This window comes from Ursus arctos, unplaced genomic scaffold (assembly GCF_023065955.2).
Source record: "Ursus arctos isolate Adak ecotype North America unplaced genomic scaffold, UrsArc2.0 scaffold_11, whole genome shotgun sequence".
Taxonomy (NCBI): Eukaryota; Metazoa; Chordata; class Mammalia; order Carnivora; family Ursidae; genus Ursus; species Ursus arctos.
In genome coordinates, this window is record NW_026622775.1 from 34,899,514 (window position 1) to 34,923,541 (window position 24,028).

General features: G+C 42.9%; 1 protein-coding gene across 1 annotated transcript in view; it reads right to left on the reverse strand.

The window, feature by feature from the left end:
• The window catches only part of ZNF827 (zinc finger protein 827), a 161,616-nt gene that overhangs the window by 69,395 nt on the left and 68,193 nt on the right, over positions 1 to 24,028 (reverse strand). The window contains exons 6-7 of the mRNA XM_026499427.4: positions 3,361 to 3,600; positions 983 to 1,040 (exon numbers count right to left, since the gene is read on the reverse strand). Coding sequence (XP_026355212.1) covers positions 983 to 1,040; positions 3,361 to 3,600 — 298 coding nt within the window. The remainder of the gene's footprint in view (positions 1 to 982; positions 1,041 to 3,360; positions 3,601 to 24,028) is intronic.

Genomic DNA, 24,028 nt, shown 5'->3' on the forward strand with positions numbered 1-24,028 from the left:
ATTAAAAACACAAAACCAGTCAACTGTTCCCATTAGCAAGAATCCAAGTTTGCTCGGGAAAGCATAGTTCCTTGATTTAAAACCTTCTTGGGAGCCCACATCTCATTCTCCCTGTTCCTATTTCATCTGGTGAAGCCCACATCTTAGGTTCACTCAGGAACTGGAGGGTGGTCTGAGGGTGGGGGACGGTCCCTGAAAGCTAGAGCGCCTATCTCTCCCGGGGTTCCTTTTTCGCAATGGTGGGGCATGTGAACCACAGTTCACGTGTGCACGGCCTTCCAGGGGGGGATGAGTGGCGGCATGGGCCGGTCCTCCTCCTTCCACCTGGCAAACGCATGGGCATCCCACCCTGGCTGACCTCCTCCAACTGCCTTTGGCAAACGTACAGCATCCTTATCCACCGCTGTTAATGACAAAGGTTTTCCTGCAGCCTTTTAAAGCATTTTCTCTCACTTTAAAATGTTCTGCCCTCCTAACAAGGCTGTGAGGTGAAAAGCTGGGCTATCCTGGGTGACCAGTGATCAGCCCACACCTGTGGAGCTACTTAGGCACACAGCTGCCGTAAGAACCTTGGTCTCCTGAGCGGGTGATGTCTTCCTGAGGTATGGACCCAGCTCTCGATCCCAGCTGTGCCACCCATTTAAACTCCCAAGTCAAGAAACTTCTGCAAAGAGAATAATCATATGACCTACTTCACGAAACTATTATAAGGAATTAAAAACAAGAACATCTGGAAAATTCTCCAGCCAAGTAACAGCTATTAGATGTTTGATAAATATTAGTGGTCTTTCCCCTTGGCGCTCTTGCTTTCTGTATTGTTTCCACAAAATTTCTAACACAAACTAGGGGCAAAAAGGCATGACTCCTTTGAACCCGGTGGGAGAAAATAGTTTGGGGAACAGTGTGCAACACGTGACTGGAGCCTAATGGCCCACACAGGGGGCGCAATGAGGGGACACCCCCCCCCAATAAAATGGCGTACCTGGTGGTCGTCCGAATGGTGTTTTCTTTTGTGTGATTGTGCTCTTTGCTCACTTTTTCTGTAAGGAGAAAGAATGAAACATCTCTTTTAGGTCATTTGTATTCAATTTGTGTCTCTAAGGCTTAAACAGAAACTCCCTTAACGTTTCTTTTTCTCTTGTGGTTTTCTTTTGGTTTCCTTTTTAAATATTCAAACCCTCCCTGTCTTATTCGTAAAGACAATCATTAAAAGCATATAGACAGCAGCCACAAAAATATTTTAGTAGAAACCAATCAAAGGGAAACAGTCACTGACAAATTTCAAGTGTGTTGTCTGGTTTTAATGAGGCCTTTATAAGTACACATACACACAGAGAGATGTGCGCAGAACCCGTTATTTCTACATCTTTCCCCAGCTGAAAATTTCTGCTTTCCTCTGATTCAGCATGAAAATCGCAGTTGCTGCAACTGTTACGCTTCTGACTTTGATGACAACCTTTAAGCATTCTGTATTGTCAGGCCCCTTTGTGAGAGGGGATATAAAAACAGCCATAAGACCTCTGGGTTCTGCAGTCATCGAGCACTTATTCTGATAAATGTCACCAGGGACAAAAAAATATCATTAGACAAGCAGAGGTAAACCCTCCCTTACTCTGTCTTGAGGTCTGTATCTACCAGCTGTCAGAAATTATTTAATTAGCTTTCAAGAACACAAAAGTTGAACTCTGGCCTTCCCAATCCAGTTCAAATGTGAGGACTCTGTCCTGACTGTCACAGCTCTCAACGGCTTCACCATGCAGAGAAAACCTGGCCCATTCGGCAAGGGTTTCAGATTTCCAGGGCAGGCAAGTAGAAAACTCCTGATCTTAGGGATCTCTGAACAAATTTAAACAGATATTTGGAAAAATGAAAGGCTTACAACATTTGCCCAGGACTTTGTAATGGCGTGCGAGTTGGTGTGGACAGTTGCTTTCTGTCCACTCAACAATGACAATGGGGCTGAATTTGGATTCACAGGCAGTATTCTTCCAGAGAGCAGGAAACCGGGGCTAAAAGACTTGCCTGAGGTCACCCAGGCAGTGAGAGTGCCAGGGTGAGAACACTCAGACACAAAGTTTGTCACTGATAGTAGACAGTGATAACGTACTGTGAGAGACAGAGACTTTCTGAAAAACCACACTGGCCTCACTTTTGCAAATTCTAACTGCTAGGTAATTTTCAAAGTTATATTGTTTTTAGATATGCTTTCAGCCGTTTAAAAAAAAAAAGCATCTTGTAGGATTTGGAGCTTTGGGAAGCTTGCAAAGATCCACGTGTCCTGTGAAGTTTACAGAATTTACTGTTTCCATTACTGCAGGGCTTTGCACAAAGAACAATCCTTGTTTGAGTACTCGGAGGCCACCATTTTTGGGACCAACTGATAGTTTCAAGCTCTGGGCTGTGTCAGCTGGCCAAGAAGAAGGTGAACTATCATGATGGTATGCAGATTCTAGCTTCTTTTCCCTGATATTTTTCTTAGCAGGGAAAGCAAGTGAATACTTAAATAATGAGGCATCTCATGGAGTTTTGAATATGTTACCCGTAACAAAACAGAGTTTATCAAACATTAGTAACAAACTTTACTGATACATGAACTGCTGTATGTAGGCCAATGCTCGGCTGTGGACAAGCTGTGTGTATTTCATATGAATCTGAATCTTATATGTGTATACATCTTTGATGTCAATCATGTTCAGTAATAACAGCATGTTAAATTTATTAAGGACAAACACTCTGCAGCTTGAAAGAGTTAACAACCAAGAGGACCCTCAACCGTTCTATCAAGACACTTAGCTGAGCTGGTAATTCCTACACCTGTGAATTCCAAGTATTCAAAGTAGAAACAATTGGTTTACAGAAAAATGCTCTGCAAGGGGAGAGCTGGAAAGAGTCCTCACATTTTCATCTTCTCCCTTTGCTTGATTTTTTTTTTTTTTGGCAAGATACAGTAAAATCTTAATTCAAACCACACTAATTTGGAATTCAAGGTAATTCAGTCACTGTTGGAGTAAATTGAAGTTTATCTTTTGAACATTAGAGAAAAAAAAAAAAGGCTGTTAATCAGATCAACTGCCTAAGCAAAAGTAGAGGTGAGATGTTTAGCCTAGTCAACAGGGATCATTGGCACAGAATTGAATAGAGTTCTAATTTCAAATGATTCTTAACTATTTATTAAAGAAAGTTTGGCAGGAGTTCCACTTGGCAACATTTTGTTAACTGTTAGTTTGAGTGGCAGGATGCATGTTAAAGTAACAAAATTGATTTCTGTCTGAAAAATCCTATAAGGTGTTTTTACTTTGTTAGAGTGGCTTTCCTTCCAATGATTCCCAATTATTGACGTTTTCCTGCACAGAAACGTACCTGACAGTTGAAAGAGAAGCTCCGAAGCCATCTTCACAGAGATATCCTGACTGAAGAGGCTTCTCTCTGGGGGCACTCTGCCCTCTGGCATCTTCTGTAAGGGTTCAGTTTTCTCTCGCCCGATTAAAGTGCTATAGCCAACATTCCGGCTGGGTGATACCGAGACATGCGAGTCCTGAATGTCAACCTCCATGGGCTCCTCTTTAATCTTCACCATCTGAGTTTCCTTGTAGCTTTCCGCTGTAAGCAGGTGAACGAGGAGAAACCAGAACACCATCGTTTTAAAATTCTGAACCAAACCCAGTTTCTAATCACAGGAAGAACCACGAGGATCATGTCTGGGAGCAGGGGAGAACACCACAGCACAGGGGCACACAGATGGGAAGAAGACTAGTTCAGCCCACCTGGTTTCCTGAAAAGGGAGGGAACTGAAGCCCAGAGAAAGTGACTTGCCCAAGGCCACACCCGAAGCAACAGAACCAGGCCCAGCCAGGTCTCTGAATCTAGCACTTGGCCGGTGACTGGGGTCTCCTGGCCACTCCCCCGTGCACTCCATCCTCTCTATACCGTGCTGCTTCCAGAACTAATGGAGAACGTGGTGAACGTCTGTCCTTGTTTCAGAACTTACTCAATTTCAGCGAATCAAATCACAAGGAACATCTTAATATGACAATTGTCTCCCTCTATTTTTAAAGCTCTGACCAATTTTTTTTCTCTCTCTCTTCTAGGGCACCTAAATTAATAAAGGGTAAACAGGGTCGATTCAACCAAGACATTTATACCTTGCTGGGAGCTAGTAATCCTCAAGACCACCTACGAAGTTAATTGTAGCCCAAGGACCAACGCTTAGAAAAACAGCAATCTTACAGGTTATAATAATGGTTCAATTTACTGACTGTTGTTGCTTTAGGTGTGACTATTCGATGTTTGATCTTTAGTCTGAAACATACATTCGCCTTGCAAAGTCGGACTGTCTTTACGGTCCGTGCGTTCTGTAGAGCTAATGACAGAGCATCTTTGAAACTAGGTGGGGCAATCCGCCCAGCCATTAATTTGGGTCACTTTAAAATGAGCACACTTTCAAATCAATAAGCATTTATTAGTAACTATAGTGTACTCAGCATTCTGGAAAAAAAAAAAAAGAGGACACAGAGAGAATAGTGGGTTGAATCGTGACCCCTCAAAATCTGTCTATGTCTTAATCCCAGGAACATGTGAACATCACCTTATTTGGAAAAAGTATATTTGTAGATGTGATTCAGTTAAGGATCTCAAGATGAGATCCTTCTAGATTATCCAGGTAAGCCCTAAACCCAATGATGTGTCCTTAGAATGGACAGATAAGGACGAGACACAGGGGAAGGGCGCATGGAAGCAGAGAGAGTGCTCTGGACTGAATATGTGTTCTACCCTCTGCCTCAAAATTAAGACGTTGAAACTTTATACCCAATGTGATAGTATTTGGATGTGGGGCCGGTTAGTCATGAGGATGGAGCCATCGTGAATGGATTAGTGCCCCTATAAAAAAGACTCCAGAGAGCTCCCAGACAGCAAAGATTTGGGCTCTTTGATTTTGGACCTGCCAGCCTCCAGATCTGTGAGAAATACATTTTTGTCATTAATAAGCCACCCAGTCAATGGATTCTGTTATAGAAGCCTGACCGGAGCAAGACAAGAAATTGGAGTCATGACGGCCACAAGCTAAGGATTTCCCAGAGCCACCAGAAACTAGGACAGGTAAGGAAACAGGCTCCCCTAGAGACTTCAGATTTCAGGCTACTGGACTCCAGGTTGTGAGGGAATAAATTTCTGTTGTTTTAGGTTACCAAGTTTGTGGTAATTCGTGAAGGATGGATGGATATAGCAATAAGAAGCAGTAGGAAGCAGACAGGACAGATGTGAAAGGGGAATCTCATTGTTGTAAGCTGGGTGGTTAGAGAAAACTACGTTTTCCTTACGAAGCATAAGACAGGGGAGAGCCAAGTACGTGTGTAGTTTATTGAGTTGTAGTAAAGAAGATGGAAGAGCACTTTTAATTAAATGATTGCAATTAATATAGTGTTGTCAATAAAAGCTATATAAGAAGTGGGCTAATTGTTCTTTTCTCCTTCCCGACGTATTACACATGGTTTTCAGGGTAAATGACTTGGTTTTTTTTTTGTCAGCAACTAAACTGCCAAGCAACTGTTATATTTAATTTAGATCCCCTCCCTCTTTCCCTATTCCCTCCAAGCTGTTGTTTCTTCGCGTATCTATGAAGCTCATAAAAACCAAGTTGATTCAGTCACACTAAAAAAAAAAAAAAGAAGAAAAAAAGAAAAGAAAGAAAAAAGAAAAGAATATGAAGCTTTCAAGGTTACATGCCTCGTTTCTTTGCCTTGATTTGTAGTCAACCTGATTGTTTCCGGAGGATGGACTGCACCCCTTGCAACCTCCTAGGGATCTGATGGCCCGACAGCCACCCTGACCTCTAGCTACCTCACCCGTAGGTGCAGTCACAACACACATTCCCTCTTTGTGCTCCCTCAAAGTACGTCATATTTGGAAAATAAACAGTGGGGTCAGTGACACAGGTATGTAATGATGTCTCTCAACCCTGCAAGTCATTCCAAGGCTTGCAGACAAACACAAAAACATACTAGGAAAGGATTCACTTCATTCCACAAAAATCTCAATGATCTGAAGAGCACAGCTAGGAAGAAGCTCCATTATCTTTATGTTTTTCCATCTCCTTTCCCCAGCTTTACCCCTGGGTTAAAAATCATCTGGCTATGTGTACCACTGGCTTGAATGGTATCAGGTTTTGAAAGCTACTTGGGATAATTTCAAGTATGATTTACATGAAGTGCTTTCTGCCCTTTCTTATGACAACTCTTGACCTTTCACAAATGCACAAAACACTGATTACTGATAAAAAAAACCTTTAGCACTTTTAATCTACCTGATAGATTCCAGACTCACAGAGAAGAGTTTTCAAGCTGACATCTCAATGGGCAAGTGAGACATAATATAAGAAATATATAAGAAAATATTTGCCAACTGTTCTCTTGCCTTTTTTTGTTAAAGCGGGGTTTCTTAACCCGAGTCAGCACTGTTGACATTTGGGGCCAGATCCTTCTTTATTTGGGGAGGCTGAGCCGTGCGCTGTAGGAAGGTTAGCAACAGCCCCGGTTTCCACCACGAGATCTCAGTGGCACCCATCCTCCAGGTGTGACAAACATGAACAACTCCAGATGTTGCCAATATCCTCTGGGGGCAAAATCACCCCAACTGACAACCACTGCTGTAAAGTTTTTGCCACACTTCCGTTTTCAAACCCCTTCCCCCAAACTGAATCAGAACCCAAGGCAATGGGCGCCTGGGTGGCTGAGACGTTAAGCGTCTGCCTTCGGCTCAGGGCGTGATCCCAACGTTCCGGGATCGAGCCCCACATCAGGCTCCTCCGCTGGGAGCCTTCTTCTTCCTCTCCCACTCCCCTGGCTTGTGTTTCCTCTCTCGCTGGCTGTCTCTCTCTGTCAAATAAATAAATAAAATCTTAAAAAAAAAACAAAACACCCAAGGCAAATAAGAAAGAAAAGCTCCTCTTAAGTTCTAGCTTAAGGCTCCCCCACGTATTATGCACCATCTCAGCCTGGTGCCTGGACCAGCTGGCCTAGGAGGCAGGAGGAAGGCTGATTTGGGAACAGATCGTAAGTCGCCTACAGATCCCACTGATCCTCTCTCTCCTTTGCCTGAGGTGTCCTGACAAAACAGTGGTTGAATTAATCATTTCACTCACTCTTAGCTTTGACTCCCACACCTAGGGACATGTCTACCCATCCAGGGTCTTTACTCTTTCCCATCACCTTCCCTCTCCACACATATCGAAAATCCTTTTAGAATCTCTTCCTAAAATAATAGGCCAAATACTAATTTTACCCCGAGTGGCCTATACTGCTATTCCAAGAAAAAAACTGGCACATGGAAAAAGATGAGAGACAGTGTTAACAGTAAGGTTTTGCCTGGGAAGTGGGTTGTAGGTGACTGTTTATTGCAATGCTCATTTGTATCTTTTAATTTTTCTATGATCAATACAGATATTCTGTCATTTACTTACATTTTTAAAAACTAAAAAATGACTACATATGCCCATAAAAAGATGATTATTCCCTCTTTTAGAAGCATTTAGAACACTTTTTATGCCTGGTGGCATTGGAAGAGTGGGTTTGCAAATCAGGTAAGTCCGATTCAAACCCTGTTTGACAACCGCAGGTGAAAATCATGAGAATATCATAATACAGTCTTTTCTACTTTCACCAACACAGTACACATAAGTAATTATCATGAGAACTATTTCATTCATCAGTCATTTGGTCATCCCACCATTTTTAAAATGTCTACTGGGTCCTATGTACTAGGACGGAGGAGATGTGGGATGCAGAGGCAAAGACATGGCTCTTGCCCTCAAGCACTTTAAATCTACATGAATGATCAAACAAGTATAGACAGCCCTCTAACAAAAGAGGTAAAATTAAAATACAGTGTGGGAAGAGGAGTCAAGGAAGACCAGGAACCAAAGCACAAAGGTGGAATTGTACTCTGCCTGGGGTGTTTGGGGAATACCACCTGGCTGCTTTGGCTGGAGGGCCAGAATTGAGAGATGGCAATGGCACCTTGAGTAAGCAAGACTCATAGGGTGTAAACATAAAAGCGACTCTACTTCTGTCTTCCACTGTCTCTTTAAGCCTGCCCTGCAGGAAGAGTTCCTTTCCTGTCCCTGGGTGAAAACTTGGGCAGGCCCATAACCTGAGAATTCTTAGAGAATACAAAGCTGTATGGTCCTTGGTCTTGATTCAGAATCCAGAAGGTCCAATCCACGTGTGAGTCTACAGTTCCACCTCCTGGGAGGGGAGTCTTTGCCCCTCCATGGAAGGGTCTACAGGTAGCCTTTTGCGGGGGAGGGGACTGGTTCCTTCTCCCTCTCTTGTTGCCTTCTCCCCAGCACAGAGCTGTCTTTTCAGACCCTAGAAGAGAGCTAGAGGAGCAGGGGGGAGAGAGGGAAGGAGAAAAGATGGAAAGCTCTCTGCTATCCCGTTCTAGAATGGTTTCACCCTGTTTAGGCCAGCAGGAGTTTCTCTCATGGGATTCAAGCGTGGGGTCTTCAGAGACCTGGAACTTTGAAGTGATCTTTCCCCCGAAGTTCCCTTTATGTGGCCGAACTCCCTCTTGTCTGGGGTCCCTTATTCCCTCCACTGCCCTAGGAATCCACTTGTCCACTTCCATCCCCCTTTGTCATTGTGCAACCACCAATCGGCTAGGCCGCCCCACTAGAAGGCATTTAAGGCCATACCCATGCCAGCCCTCCTGCGGAAAAATGGTCTACACTGGGGCTACGGTTGACAGCTGCCTCTGTACTTGATCGTACAAACAGCGCAAGCTCAGCCCCTCACAGCACAGCAGCGTCTCTCACACATGCAGTCCCCAAAGCAGCTCGCCATTTCCCACCCTCTAGCTTTCCCAGGCAGGCATGGGACACCAGAGCACGAGGCTCCGCACCTGAGGAAAACACACGACAAACGCCCCAGGGGGCATCTCTTAAGCCGTGCTCTCTAGATTTGGGGTGAGGCTGGTACCCCTTCTCTCATCCCTGCCACCCTGTAGTGGGGGGATCACAACACAGTTGTCTCCAAGATTCCCTCACCTCCATCTTCAACCGCCTCTCACTTTTATACTCTCAGTTTGGTCAAGAGGTCCAAGAGTTGTGTGTGTGGTAAAATTGACCACTTCAGTCATTTTTAAGTGTCCAGTTCAGTGGCATTAAGTACATTCACCTTGTACCATCATCACCATCCATCTCCAGAATAGTTCATCTTCCCCACTGATGCTCTACCCACTCAACTCTAACTCCCCATTCCCCTTTTTTCCCACAACTCTAACCACCTTTCTATTTTTGGACTCCAGGATAAGAGTTTCCTTCCTTCTTCCCTCCCCCCTCTCCCTCTGCCCTCCCTTTCTTCCCTTCCTTCCTTCTTTCCTTCACTTCCCTCCCTCCCTTCCTTCCTGTTCTTCCTGCCTCCCTCCCCTTCCTTCCCTCCTCCTCTCACTTCCCTGCCACCCCTCCCTTCCTTTCTTTCCTTCTCTCCCCTTCCCTCTCCCTCCTTCCCTCCCTTCCCTTAAAATTCTTCCTGCTGGAACCTTGGTGCTGAAGCCAAATCCTCTACTGAACAATGGCTTAACAAAGAGAGTCATATTAGATTTCAGAGAAAGAAAACCGGAGAGGTAGGTGGGGCAGAATGTGGAACCTTCGGTGGGGGCCCGGAAGCCTCAGGGCATGGGGGGGCGAGCGAGGAGCCAGCACCCAGGAGGTTTGCACAGGGAAGGAGCACGATCAGGTTGCACTTCAGAAGGGCCAACCTGGCAATGACACTTGGAAGGCCTGGGAGGAAGTGGAAATGGGGGCAGTTGTTAGGAGCTTAGGGTGGTAATCCAAGCAAGGAGACGCTGAGGGCCTGAACTAAAGGTCACGGGGATAGAAAAGACACAGGATATTCTAGAGGTTGAATGGCGAGGAACTGGAAGCCACTGGCTAGGAGTCTGAATAAAGAAGGAAGAGACCAATGTGAGAGAAATTACAAAGAAAAATTGTACACGGCCTGGGGTAACGTGATTTAAAAAATCATTCTATGATTCTAAGCCTTGAGATTGGGAGACGCTCTCAATAGGAGCAGGAAAAATAGAAAAGTTGGGTGGTGGAGAAATACAGAGGGACATTTTCAGTTCTATTTTGGCTACGTACTTAGGATTCCTGCAGGAAGTGGAGGTTGGGATGGCTGTGGGCAGTAAGAGGGACGTCACCAGTGACACACAGACCGGAGGTCATCCGACTCCAGAGGACTCGGTGAGATCCAAGGGCAGGTGAGTAGAGAGCAGCAGATGGGGTGGAACTGTTTCCTCTACTCTTAACTCCTCTTAGGGAGGAGGAAGAAAGAGTGAGGAAAAGAGGAGAGGGAGTGGCCCAGCATGGTGAGTTCATGGAAACCAGAGAGAAGGAGAGAGACACCTCAGGTACTTTTTCATGACAGCCTCCTGCTTCTAGCCTCCAGGCTTGTCGGAGACCCACTGTGTTCCTGCCCTGGGGCTCCTGAACCCTTCCGTGATTCCTTCCCTTAGTTTCTGTCCCTTGTGAAGCCCCAGCCCCACCCCCCATCCCTGCATCATCCCTCAGCACCCCTCCAGATGCCTTCACGGTCCTGCGAGACCGCAATATTCCAGGTACTTCAACATGCCATGCTGTTCCTCACCCTATTCCCTTCTGAAACACCCCAGCAACAACCTGTTCAGACTTCAAAAGTTCACTTGGCCCTTGAGTAATGCGGGGGTTAGGGGTGGTGCCCCTCCTCCCCCCACACAGTCAAAAATTCACATGTAACTTTTGACTCCCCAAAAACTTAACAACGGATAGCCTACTGCTGACCGGAAGCCTGACTGATCACATAAGCAAGGAGCATGTGTTTTGTAGGTTATATGGGTCATAAACAGTATTCTTACGATAAAGTGAACTAGGGCAAAGAAAATGTCAGAAAGTCATGAGGAAGAGACATTTAAGGCGCTGTACTGTATTTATCGAAAAAAATCTACACATACTTGGACCCGCATAGAAGTGGACCTGCACAATTGCAACCCGTGCTGTTCGAGGGTCATCTGTATTCGGGTGTTCCCTCTGCGAGCAACATTCCTTTATCTGTGTCCAGTGACCCTTTCTCCCTGCTCTATCCTACCTCTAGACCGTTCAGCCCCTGCAGATCCCGGAGCACGCCGCAATTACTACTCACATGCGCGTTTCCCCTCTGCACCAAATTCTCGGGGGCGAGCGAGATTCTTACTCGTCTTTCATTCCCAAGATGTCGCACAGGGCCTGGCACATTCGATATTCATGTGTATTTGTCACACGCGTCACCTGAAGCACAGCACACAGCCTGTGATGCTATTCTCTGTCTCTTGACTCCTTGGTCTGCCATAGATGCTATGAACTCATACATGCTCTGAACTCAAAAACAAAACAAGAGGGGCGCCGGGGTGGCTCAGTCCGTTAAGCTCCTGCCTTCAGCTCAGGTCATGGTCTCAGGGTCTTGGGATTGAGCCCCATGTCAGGCTCCCTGCGCAGTGGGGAGCCTGCTTCTCCCTCTTTCTCTACCTGCCACTCCCCTTGCGTGTGCTTTCTCTCTATCAAATAAATAAAATCTTTAAAAAAAAAACCCAAAAATCAAAATATGAAAGGATGAAACATTGCCAACGGCACTGAAATAGACAATAAAAATTGACCTTTCTCTCTCCAGGTGGCTCATGGTCATGATCTTGAACTAGCATCTTAGAATAACAAGAAGCTTAAAAGAATGTGCGTAGAAGCAACACCAACTATGCCATGTGGAAACAGTACACTTTTTAGACTGATATTCGTGTCATTAGATAAATTAAAAATCTTTCATCTCCAACGGACCATCCTCAAAGATACAAAACCCCATTCCTGTAGACCGCGGGTTTATTACCAACACTCTGTGAACAACAGCGCAGGGCAAGGGGACCAGGTGGGGTGAAAGGAACAACCAGGAACAAGAAATGAGATCACATGGTGGCATCCTATCGCAGGGCCTGGCACCCGCTGGCGTCTGATAAAGGCGGCCACCCCCTGCCTTTGCGTTCTCTTGTTTGACTTTGCTCTTGCCAAAAGCAAAATGAAATGAGGAGTTGGGCTGGGTTTCCTGGGTGGCTCAGGGAGAGACGGAGACCCAAGCCTCCCTGAGCAGAGGCGAGGATGGAGGCCGAAATGGAAATGTTATTCCACAGAATTCTGAAACCACGAGTCGGACTCTTCCTCCTCGGAGGGGAGCAATGTGGTAGTGAGAAAGCCTTGGCCTGGCGGCCACTCCCTCACCAGGTGACTGCAGCTGGGTCCCCCGCGAAGTGGAGAGAAACCTAGCCCCTTTCTTCGTATGGGAATGCAGAACCCGAGTCTGACACGCTGAAGGGTATTCTTCCTTTCCTCTTTTTCAGCCTACCCCGTCTCTCTAAAGTAGTGATCACACGGAATACAAGCTCATGCATCCTGACACAACTTTCCCTTCTTTAGGGGACTGGGTCGGTATAGGATTCTCCTTGGGAAGTTCTACCTTAAGTTTCATTTTTCTCCACAGCGTGGCCCTTGGTTCATTTCCACAATGCCTAGAGTGCGGTGGACCTCAGCGGGGAGCAACTCCCCGCTCCTGTTCCGAGGAACGAAATCCGAGGTTGCGGCTTTGCCACACCCCAGAGAGAGGCAACACACACTCAGATCGGTTTGCTACTCTCCCTATGGACAACGGCTCATCTGTTCCTGGGGGAAAATGAGGGCAAATGTTCACCGCGAGACCAAACGGTGGGGCAGCAGATTCTTCTCTGCTTCTTCTAACAATATACAAGAACCTTCGAGAACCGTACACTCCAACACAAGAGCCCCACAGTGACCTGCAGTACGTACACACACACACACTTTTAATTCCTAAAACAATTTCAAAGACATTTGATCAGAATTGGCCTTTTGAGTTGGCTCACCAAAACTGTGAGTTATTTCCCCTCTATCGTACATTACCTGGCAACTCAGGAAGGACAAGTCACAGACATCTGAAGACTTAGCTATGCAACTAGAAATCACAGTTCACGAGACCGAGGTAAGCAGGGGGTCAACTTAGAATCAAGTTTTTAAAAACCTACAGGGACGTCGGGGTGGCTCAGTGGGTGAAGCGTCTGCCTTCAGCTCAGGTCATGATCTCGGAGTCCTGGGATTGAGCCTCGCATTGGGCTCCCTGCTCAGCAGGGAGTCTGCTTCTCCCTCTCCCCTGCCCCTGCTCATGCTCTGTCTCTCTCAAATAAATAAATAAATAAATAAATAAATAAATAAGTAAGTAAATTTTAATAATAAAATAAAAACATACAATGAGGAGCACCAGGTGTTCTATCTGAATCTGCAAGGAGCAAATATGCCCTAAAAAATGGAACTTGAACTTTAAAGGTAATAAAGAGTTAGTGAGCCCTGGAAATTCTCTTTCAGGGGTCCAAGAAACATTATTTTCCATCAGAACAAAGTATTGGAGGCTTTATCCTTTGGTCGAGTTTTAAACTTGCCTTTGCATCCTCCAGACCACCAACAATTGCAACAGGTCCTTGCCCGAGATAGCCCAGCTGGGCATTTGCTGGTGTCCTCAGATTGGCCACAAAACTGGGCCCACGGCTGCAGCACAAGTTTTAGACTTGATTCTGGGTCTGACGTTGCCTAGTGTTAGATGACACAGGAGGCTCACGGGACCGAAAGGAGGTCCCTCCATGGTCACACAGAAGATGATCACAAGTCAGAATACGTCCATCACACTAAACAAATTCTGCATTCAATTTCACTTGTGTCCAATGACAATCAAGAGTAAAAAATCCTTCGGTCACCGAGGGCCCCAGGAGATCAGTTTCTCCAACCAGCAGATGATGTAGAGTGGCTCAGTCATTATCTGTTGACCTCTGAGTGTCCCGGTGTTAATGTAAAACCTCTCCCAATCATCCTGTTTTCTTTTCATTTGATGATTTCACTAGAAATTAGCTAAAGAGGCGCATTTAAACTGTATGTCCGCCATTTGGTAACATTCCAAATGATCTCATTTTTTTAAAATTAACCTATTTTTCATCTTATGTCCAGAATATACTTTGGTTGTCTCACATTAAGAAAGAAAGAAAGAAAGAAAGAAAGAAAGAAAGAAAGAAAGAAAGAAAGAAAGAAAGAAAGAGAGAAAAGGGGTCAATTAAAGTATCTGATCTAACCTTAAATCTATTTAACATTATTATCCTTTGCCATTTAATAAAGCTAAGCCCTATCCACCTCATTTGCTGTGATTAATAGGCCTTTATATATCCTTCTATGAACCCGAATGTTGGCTGGGGGTGGCAGGGGGAAGAGGGTGCGTGCTTAGGTTTTAAACAGAATCCCCGCAAGATTCAGTAGAATTCCTGCTGACATGAAAATAACCAAAAAGCAAGGTCCATCTCTGTCAAGTGATCAGTTGGTCACTGCTTTATGCACACAGAGGAGGGAGGACAGAGAGAGTCCCTAATACCCAAAGACAGGAAGGAGCAAGTGAAGAGTTCCATTTCAATAGCTGAGAGTTTTCTAAACAAGTATTTTCCACTAAAAGATGGTAACAGGGTATAAGTATATGCAGACAAGTTTAATGTTTTCCTTGGGTGGTGCTAAATATTACTAAATAATGCCCCAAGGCTATCTCTGTTGAGAAGCCTTGACTTATTACTCTTCCATTGGTTGATGTTTCCAGCAGGCAGGCAAGGGCTGGTGAGCATGGTGCCAAGAGCAGAACATCCCATAACAACAGAGATACTAACCCAGGCACTAACTAACTGGTGAGGGAGTGACATATGGGTAGCGATAGATGGGGTGGGAAGAGAATGAAGGACCCGTACAAGAGAGGGCACTGTTTTATTTCCCTTTGTATCCCTAGGACTTAAAGCAGGGCTTAGAAAATAGTAGGAGCCCAAAAAATATTCGTTGAAAAAATGAATAAGTGAAAGAAAAAACAAATAAGAAAGAAGGAAGACTATAAAGAAGAAATGGAAAGATAGAGGAGAATTAAAGTACTGAGTTCATTTAAGCCCCAAGAAATCTTTATATACTTGGGCCAGAAATCAAATCCCTCATAGCCAATGATAAATGAGCGTTTACTTTTGCTAGGGCACTGTCCCTAGCACCATGCTTGCGGGAATCCTTAGCCCGGGGGTGAGACCATCTGATGGTGGAAAATGGTCCCTCTGGGCTCTTAATTCCCCTTGGTTCTTGGAGACATGAGTGCCTGGGTATCCTCATGATGTATTCTGGCTGTGTTTCAACCTTCTCTTCCAAATGTTTTTGAAATCAAAGCTACTTACAAGCAGCAATAAATGACTCATTCGAATTTCCCTTCCTCTCTCTGTTTCTGTGTCCTCTCCTATGCAGGTGCTGAAGAGCAACAAAACAGCCAAACGGCGGCGGCAGTGGGGGGAGATGGAGGAGGTAACCCCAAATCTGACAATGAGGCCCTAACGCTTGAGACTCACTGTTACCACAGGATGAACACTTTAGCTCTGGATGTCTCCCGGAAAGCCGAGAAAGACTCATATAGGAAGAGCTTTCTAACATAAACAATGTGTTAAGAGAATATATTTTAAACAGCATTAAAATGGGATAAACAGGGCGCAAAGGCTTTAGCACAAGTAACTGAGAAGAGACCACCATCTGTCTCCGTTAAATTATCCTCCTACTCCCCAGTTTTCTTTTTTATTTTCCACAGCTCTTTAAAACAAAGTGGAGGAAAAAAGGTATTCTCTACATATTCAGTCTGTGAGCTAAATAAGCATTGATGAATTCCAACTGAAGACGAGTATCGATATTCAAAGGTACAGAGATGATTCCACTCTCAAAGTTAAGTCCCACAAATCACTCCAATCTCACCTTCCGTTCTCATTAATCCTTTGGCTTTGCTGAGAGCCTCTTTCCCTCTCGACCAGAGCGGCTATGAAACAAACCTTTGGCTACATACATGTGGACCACAGGAAGCCCCCAGTAAGCCTATCTCCATGAATGCGTCCACCCCAAAACACTAGGAAGAATTTCTGGTAGCAATAGGAGGGAACTGTGTGTCTATGTTTAGGTAGGTTTATGGGGATAAGAACGGTAGTAGCAGGAAGTAAGGAAATGAGTTCATAATTCATCGTTTAAACGACAACCCTCACCACCTGATTTTGGCCCTAGGATGAAATGTGGTGGGTCACAACTATATTCTATCACTTCCCCCGTTTCTCCAGCTGGGGAGATAACTGATCCAAGCACATGGCAAGTCACAGGAAACCAGGAAATGTGCTGGAATCCAGCTGCTATCCCAAATTTAGAAAATAGGAAGTAAATCACCTCACAGCACAAACTCAGGATGGTTCAGATTTGGGAAAAATAGATACATGGGTGGCGTAAATAGAATTACGAGGAGAGAAAACCAAGATTCCTTCAGAAAGAATGGCATTGGTCCTCGCATTTGGATAAAGCAAAAATGCCCCTCTCAATCCTTTGTCTTCATATAAGAATAATGGAAGCCTTAAGGGAGAAATAGAAACAAAGCCTAAAGTGAGTAGAAGGAAAGAAATAATAAAGATTAGAGCAGAAATAAATGAAATAGAGACTAAAAAACAATAGAACAGATCAATGAAACCAGGAGCTGGTTTTTTGAAAAGATCAACAAACTGATAAACCTTTAGCCAGACTCACCAAGAAAGAAAGAAGACTCAAATGAAATTAGAAATGAAGGAGAAATAATAACTGACACCACAGAAATACAAAGGATTATAAGGGAATATTATGAATATTATGAAAATTATATGCCAATAAATTGGACAACCTAGAAAAAATGGATAAATTCTTAGAAAGATACAACCTTCTAAAACTGGATCAGGAAGAAAGAGACAATTTGAACAGACTGCTTGCTAGTAATGAAACTGAATCAGTAATCAAAAAACTTCCAACAAACAAAAGTCCAGGACAAGATGGCTTCACCGGTGAATTCTACCAAACATTTAAAGAAGAGTTAATACCTGTTGTTCTCAAACTATTCCAAAATATAGAAGAGGAAAAATGCTTCCAAATTCATTCTACAGGGCCAGCATTTCCCTGATACCAGAACCAGATAAAGACATTACAAAAATAAAACTATAGGCCAATATCTTTGATGAACATAGATGCAAAAATCTTCAAAAAATATTAGCAAACCGATTCCAACAATGCATTCAGAAAACCATTCGCCATGACCAAGTGGGATTTATTTCAAGGATGCAAGGGTGGTTCAATATTTGCAAATTAATCAACATGATACATCAATCACATTAACAGGAGACAAGATAAAAACCATATGATCATCTCAGTAGATATAGCAAAAGCATTTGACAAAGTACAACATCTATTCGTGATCAAAGCTCTCAATAAAACAGGCTTAGAGGGAGCATATCTCAACATAATAAAGGCCATACATGAAAATCCTACAGCTAACATCATACTCGATGGTGGAAAACTGACAGCTTTTCCTTTAAGATCAGGAATAAGACAGAGATGTCCACTCTCACCACTTTTATTCAACACAGTACCAGAAGTCCTAGCCACAGCAATCAGACAACAAAAAGGAATAAAAGGCATTCAAATCGATGAGGAAGAAGTAATACTTTCACTATTTGCAGATGACATGATACTATATACAAAAAACTCTAAAAACGCCACCAAAAAACTACTAGAACTGAAATATGAATTCAGTAAAGTCACAGGATACAAAATTAATATGCAGAAATCCACTGCATTTCTGTACATTAATAATGAAGTAGCAGAGAGAGAAATTAAGAAAACAATCCAATATACAATTGTACCAAAAATAATAAAATACCTAGGAATAAACATAACCAAGGAGGTGAAAGACCTGTACTCCAAAAACTGTAAAACACTGATGAAAGAAATTGAAGATGACAGGAAAAAAAATGGAGAGATATTTCATGCTCATGGATTAGAAGAAGCAATATTGTTAAAATGCCCATATTACCCAAAGCAATCTACAGATTTAAGGCAATTCCTACCAAAATACCAACAATACTTTTCACAGAACTAGAACAAATAATACTAAGATTTGTATAGAACCATAAAAGACCCTGAATAGCCAAAACAATATTGAGAAAGAAGAACAAAGCTGGAGGTATCACAATCCCAGATTTCAAGATATACTACAAAGCTGTAGTAATCAAAACAGTATGGTACCAGCACAAAAACAGACACATAGATCAAAAGAACAGAATAGAGAGCCCCAAAATAAAATAATAATGTCCATGCTTATATGGTCAATTTATCTATAACAAAAGAGGCAAGAATGCACAATGGGAAAAAGACAGTCTCTTCAATAAATAGTGTTGGGAAAACTGAACAGCTACATGCAAAGTAATTAAACTGAATTATTTTTTTACACCATACACAAAAATAAACTCAAAATGGATTAAAGACCTAAATATGAGATCTGAAACCAAAAAACTCCTAGAAGAAAACATACGCAATAATTTCTTTAACATTGGCCATAGAAACATTTTTCTAGATATGTCTACTGAAACAAGGGAAACAAAAGCAAAAGTAAACTACTGGGACTGCACCAAAATAAAAAGCTTTTGCATGGGGAAGGAAACATCAACAAAACAAAAAGGCAACCTACTGAATGGGAGAAAATATTTGCAAATACTATATCCCATGAGGGATTACCACCCAAAATATATAAAGAACTTATACTACTCAACACCGAAAAAATTAATAATCTAATTAAAATGGGCAGAAGACATAAATATTTTTCCAAAGAAGACATACAGATGGCCAACGGACACATGAAAAGATGCTCAACATCACTACTCATCAGGGAAATGCAAATCTAAACCACAGTGAGATAATACCTTCTGTCAAAATGGCTAAAATCAACAACACAAGAAACAACAGATGTTGGTGACAATCTGGAGAAAAAGGAAACCTCTTCCCGCTGTTGGTGGGAACGCAAACTGGTGCAGCCACTCTGGAAAACAGTATGGAGGTTCCTCAAAAGATTAAAAAATAGAATTACCACTACTACTGGGTATCTACCCAAAGGAAATGAAAACACTAATTCAAAAATATATATGCACCCCTATGTTATTTATAATAGCTCATATGTGGAAGCAACCCAAGTGTCCATCCATAGATGAACAGATAAGTAAGATGTGATGTGTGTGTGTACACACACAGACACACACACAGAGACACACAATAGAATATGACTCAGCCATAAAAAAAGAGTGACATCTTCCCATTTGTAACAACATGGATGGACCTAGAGGGTATAATGCTAAGTGAAGTAAGTCAGTAAGAGAAGGATAGATACTATATGGCTTTACTCACCTGTGGAATTTAAGAAGTAAGTGAACTGAAACAAGAAGCCATAGAAGAGAAATAGTTCACCTTACAAAATTTTCCCATTCTTGGGCCATTCTGGACACTTCCCTACCCAATGGAAACAGAGCCCATGGCTCTCAGATTGTGGGTATCTTCTGGTGCTCAGTGCACGGAGAGGCCCAGGCACTACCACTCACGTGAGCCCCTGTTCAGTGGACAGGCTAGCTGGCAGTGGAGAAAGGATTCCCTTCTCCAGAGGTAGATCTGTGATACCACTTTGTACCCAGATAAGCACAGAATCCATGGGGTCTAATCATACATGTGAATGTTCCCTTTCCTTGACATGAATAAGTGAAAGGTGAAAGGTTAATATGGCAATGAAGAGAAAAGCTACTGTGGAATGAGAATGTTTTAGATTTCTCGTTGAGGGAAATAATGGTCGTGGCTCTTCCTGACAAGACTATAACTGTGATAACATATAGCCAAAAAGGCTGGGACAAGAACCATAAAAAGCTAGAGCAGTATAGGAGATCCGAAGGCAGAGATAAGGCACACGGCTTCTACCTGGCAGGGACCTTTGTCCTCTGTGTGAAAAATGGAGTAGAATGTTTGACTGGTTACTCAACTATCTGCATCCACACTGCAGTTGGATCCCTCAGACAATAAAGCTTCTTTGTAGAGTTGTCACCATCGAATAGTATTTATCGTGGTCTCTCTGTGCCACGGTTCGTGTTGCGGATAACACCTGTAGTCATTTATACCAGGAAACCAAAAACAACACAGCAATCAAGAGGGCACACTATCCCAACCTCAAGCACATTTTCTAGGTGTCATTCATTTTTTTTGCTGAGTATTACCAAGGAAGATCTGGAACTCCTCCATATCATCCTACCCTGCCTGCAACCTACCCCCCCCACCCCCGCCACAGGCCTACCCTCAACCCTTAGAGCTGTGATCAAACCCCTCCCTCCCCCAGTTCAGCCAAACAGAAAAGGAATTTATAACGAAGACGGAGCCAATAGAATTCCTTTCAGAGTTCTTGCCTGGTTTCTGGAAACACGTGCCAATACAAATTTTCGCGGCTATATTAATATATGCAGCTATGCAATAGGGAGATGATAATAAAACAAGAGTCCTTTTGAATCCAAGTCCTTCTGAGTCCCAGGCCTTGGTGTGGGAGGTGGAGGAAGCCGGGTCAAGAAAGCAAAAGGATGACCAGAGGGGTGAGGACTCTATGGGGAAAAGGAGGTGCAGAGGCGCTGGCCCTTGGGGATGAGTCAGAAGAGCTCCCACATGAGGTAGGGGAGCAGCAACAGCCATTAGGTGTGTGCCTCCAAGATCTGTAAGCTATGTGTGGAATAATGAAATGAGTAGAAGGGTGCTTACTAGTCAAAAAGTGAGGGTAACACCAGTTATGGGGGGAGAATCCCTCTTCTTGCTGGGAAAAGAATGGTCCTTCCAGACAGCACACAGCTAGGTACTACTCTGTGCTGTCTGAACAGTCAGGTAAATAACACCGCTGTATCTCCGTTGAGTTTAACAAGATCTACACCTTCAAGAAAAGGATTCTTTTTGGTATATAAGCATGTCACATTTTTATCTTATTAAAGTGACCTAGTCCCTGTTTGTATAAGACATAGTTTTCATACTCCATATACCTTCAAGTCTGAGTTTTCAAGAGAGTCTAATTCCTTATTTAAGATTTAATTCCCCCAGTTATGGGTTTTCTGTGTGTGTGTGTGTGTGTGTGTGTGTGTGTGTGTGTACATACATGTACATAGACACATACATATCATATACACACAGATATTCATATACATATCCATCCACATGCATATCCCCAGAGTTGCTTAGGATATATAGGGCATGAGGAAAGTGATGTGGCCATTAGTTGTAAGCCCATTACTAGTCACATTCATTGTAAGTCATTTAAAAAGTTGACATATGGGGCGCCTGGGTGGCTCAGTCAGTTAAGTATCCGATTCTTGATTTTGGCTCAAGTCATGATCTCAGGGTTGTGAGATTGAGCCCCACAGCAGGCTCTGTGCTCAGCGGGGAGTCTGCTTGAGAGTCTTTCTCTCCCTCTCTCTCTCTGACCCTCCCCCAAGCTCGCTCTCTCTCTCTCCCTCTCTCTCTCTCTGACCCTCCCCCCAAGCACTCTCTCTCTCTCTCAAATAAATAAGTAAATATTTAAAAAAAAAAGTTGACACAGATATTCTTTGCCATTAGCTGAACTACAGAATGCTATTGCAAATACAGAAATCAGACGGGTCCATTCCACTAGGAGGCCTGTAGTGAACAAATTCGTTTTCATAGTATTTATGTCTGAAAATTAAATGCTGCTCTCATATAAGAAAAGACAGGCTTTCATTTTATTCTTAAACAAATCTGCATTTTTACTTAATTTCTGGAATTATGGAAAATGTGATGGTGCTCACAAGCAACAAAAGAAAAGAGAGATACGCTGGACTATATCAAAATTAAAACCTTTTGTGCTACAAATAATGCCATTAAGAAAATAAGAAGACAATCAGCAGAACAGGAGAAAATATTTGCAAATCATACATCTGCTACGGGGCTTATATTCAGAATACCTAAGGAACTGTTACAACTCAAGAATAAAAGGACAAATAACTCAAAAACCAGGGAAAGTACGTGAACAGACATTTCTCCAAAGAAGATACACAAATGGCCAATAAGCACATGAAAATCTGCTCAGCACCTTAAGTCATCAGGGAAATGCAAATCAAAACCACAGTGAAATACTAGTTCATACCCAGTATGACGGTTATAATAAAAAAGACAGACAATCATAAGGTTTGGCAAGGATGGGGAAAAGTTAGAACTCTCACACATTGCTGGTGGGGATGTAAAATGGTGCAGCTGCTTTGGCAAACGGCTTGGCAGTTCCTCAAAATGTTAAACATTGAGTTACCATTTGATTCAGCAGTTCCACTCCTAGGTATACACCCAAGAGAAACTAACCATATGTCCACAAAAAAACTTGTACATCAACGTTCACAGCAGCCATACGTTGGGCAACAACCAAATGCTCGTCACCAGACAACTCAATAAACAAAATGTGGTATATATCCACTGTATACCACGTGTGAAGTTAGCATTACATTATTGGTGTATTTATTCCAATAATATCCAGTGGAATATTATTCAACCACAAAAAGGACTAAAGTACTGATACATAGATCAACTTTATTTTTTCATTTTTTAAAAAGATTTTATTTATTTATTTGACAGAGAGAGCGAGCACACAAGCGGTGGGGAGGGGGGCAGAGGCAGAGGGCACAGCAGCCTCCACGACGTGGGGCTCGACCCCAGGACCCTGGGATCACGACCTGAGCTGAAGGCAGACCCTTCACTGACTGAGCCACCCAAGGTGGCCCCAGAGATGAACTTGAAGAACATTATGCTAAATGAAAGAAGCCAGTTACAAAAGACCGTACATTGTATGGTTTCATTCATAGGAAATGTACGAACAGGCAAATCTACAGAGAGAGAGAGATTAGTGGTTGCCTAGGGTGGGGGAGGGTGACGTGGAAATGGGTAAGGAGTGACTGCTAATGGGTGCAGAGTTCTTTTTGGTGTGACGAAAATGTTCTGTGACTAAGATGTGGCAATGGTTGCACAGCTCTGTGAATATCCTGAAAACCATTGAACTGTACGCTTTAAACTGGTAAATTTTATGGCATGTGAATTATCTCTCAATAAAGATGTTTTTAAAAATGAAATGGTGCTTAAAAATCAGTCTAGAAGTCCCCTTGAAAACATAACAAAGTGAAATACATAAATTCTTAGAAAAGTAGTAGACCACTGGATTCAACCAATTTCTCCAGGTGCTCAAAAAAGCTGAAGTGAAAAAAAGAACTTCTCATTTCAGGCTGAGTAGACTATGCCACTTGACATTTTTATGCTCTCAGATTCTTTGGTACCATGCATTTGACAATGTGATAAACAGGCAATATTAATAAAATAAATAAACGAAATGCTTTTCAACAGATACTTCACGATTATTCTTTACATCTTTTCCGTAACTTCGCTACCATGTCCACCTGTTCGCTTTAGGACTGAGTAAGGAAGTAGAACCACCAGGAGCTAGGTGCGATTGGGCCTCCCATGTTCTTTCCACCAATTAATTAGGTAACGTGTAGGTCTGAAGGAGACCAGTGCAAGCTGACATTAATAGAAAACAAAAACACCCACTTTCCGTCCTTGCAGATTATTACTGAAGCCATCCCACTTATCAAGTTTGATAGACTACAATTTTCCAAAGGAGAAATCTCAAATAGAACAGTGAATAGTTATTGCCCTGAGAAACAATTTAGCTAAAATCTCATATTTATCTCCAGGAATTCTTTAGAATAGGACAATCTCTGACATGGTCTTTGATTTGCTGGGGAGGGGGAGAGGAGGAGCTTTTTCCTCTTAAAAACAAAACAAACAAAAGCCAACATCGCCCAGGAATAATCATGAAACTTAACACCAAAGAACACTGAAAAAAGCAGTATTATTCTGAGGCTCACAAGCAACACTATCTTGATTTATTAGATACATGTGCCCTTCCAAAAAAAGGTTCCCAGATACTATTATTTCATAATAAGTTAAAAAGAATCTCTACTGAAGAGATGGTCTTTTTTTTTTTTTAAGATTTTATTTATTTATTCGACAGAGATAGAGACA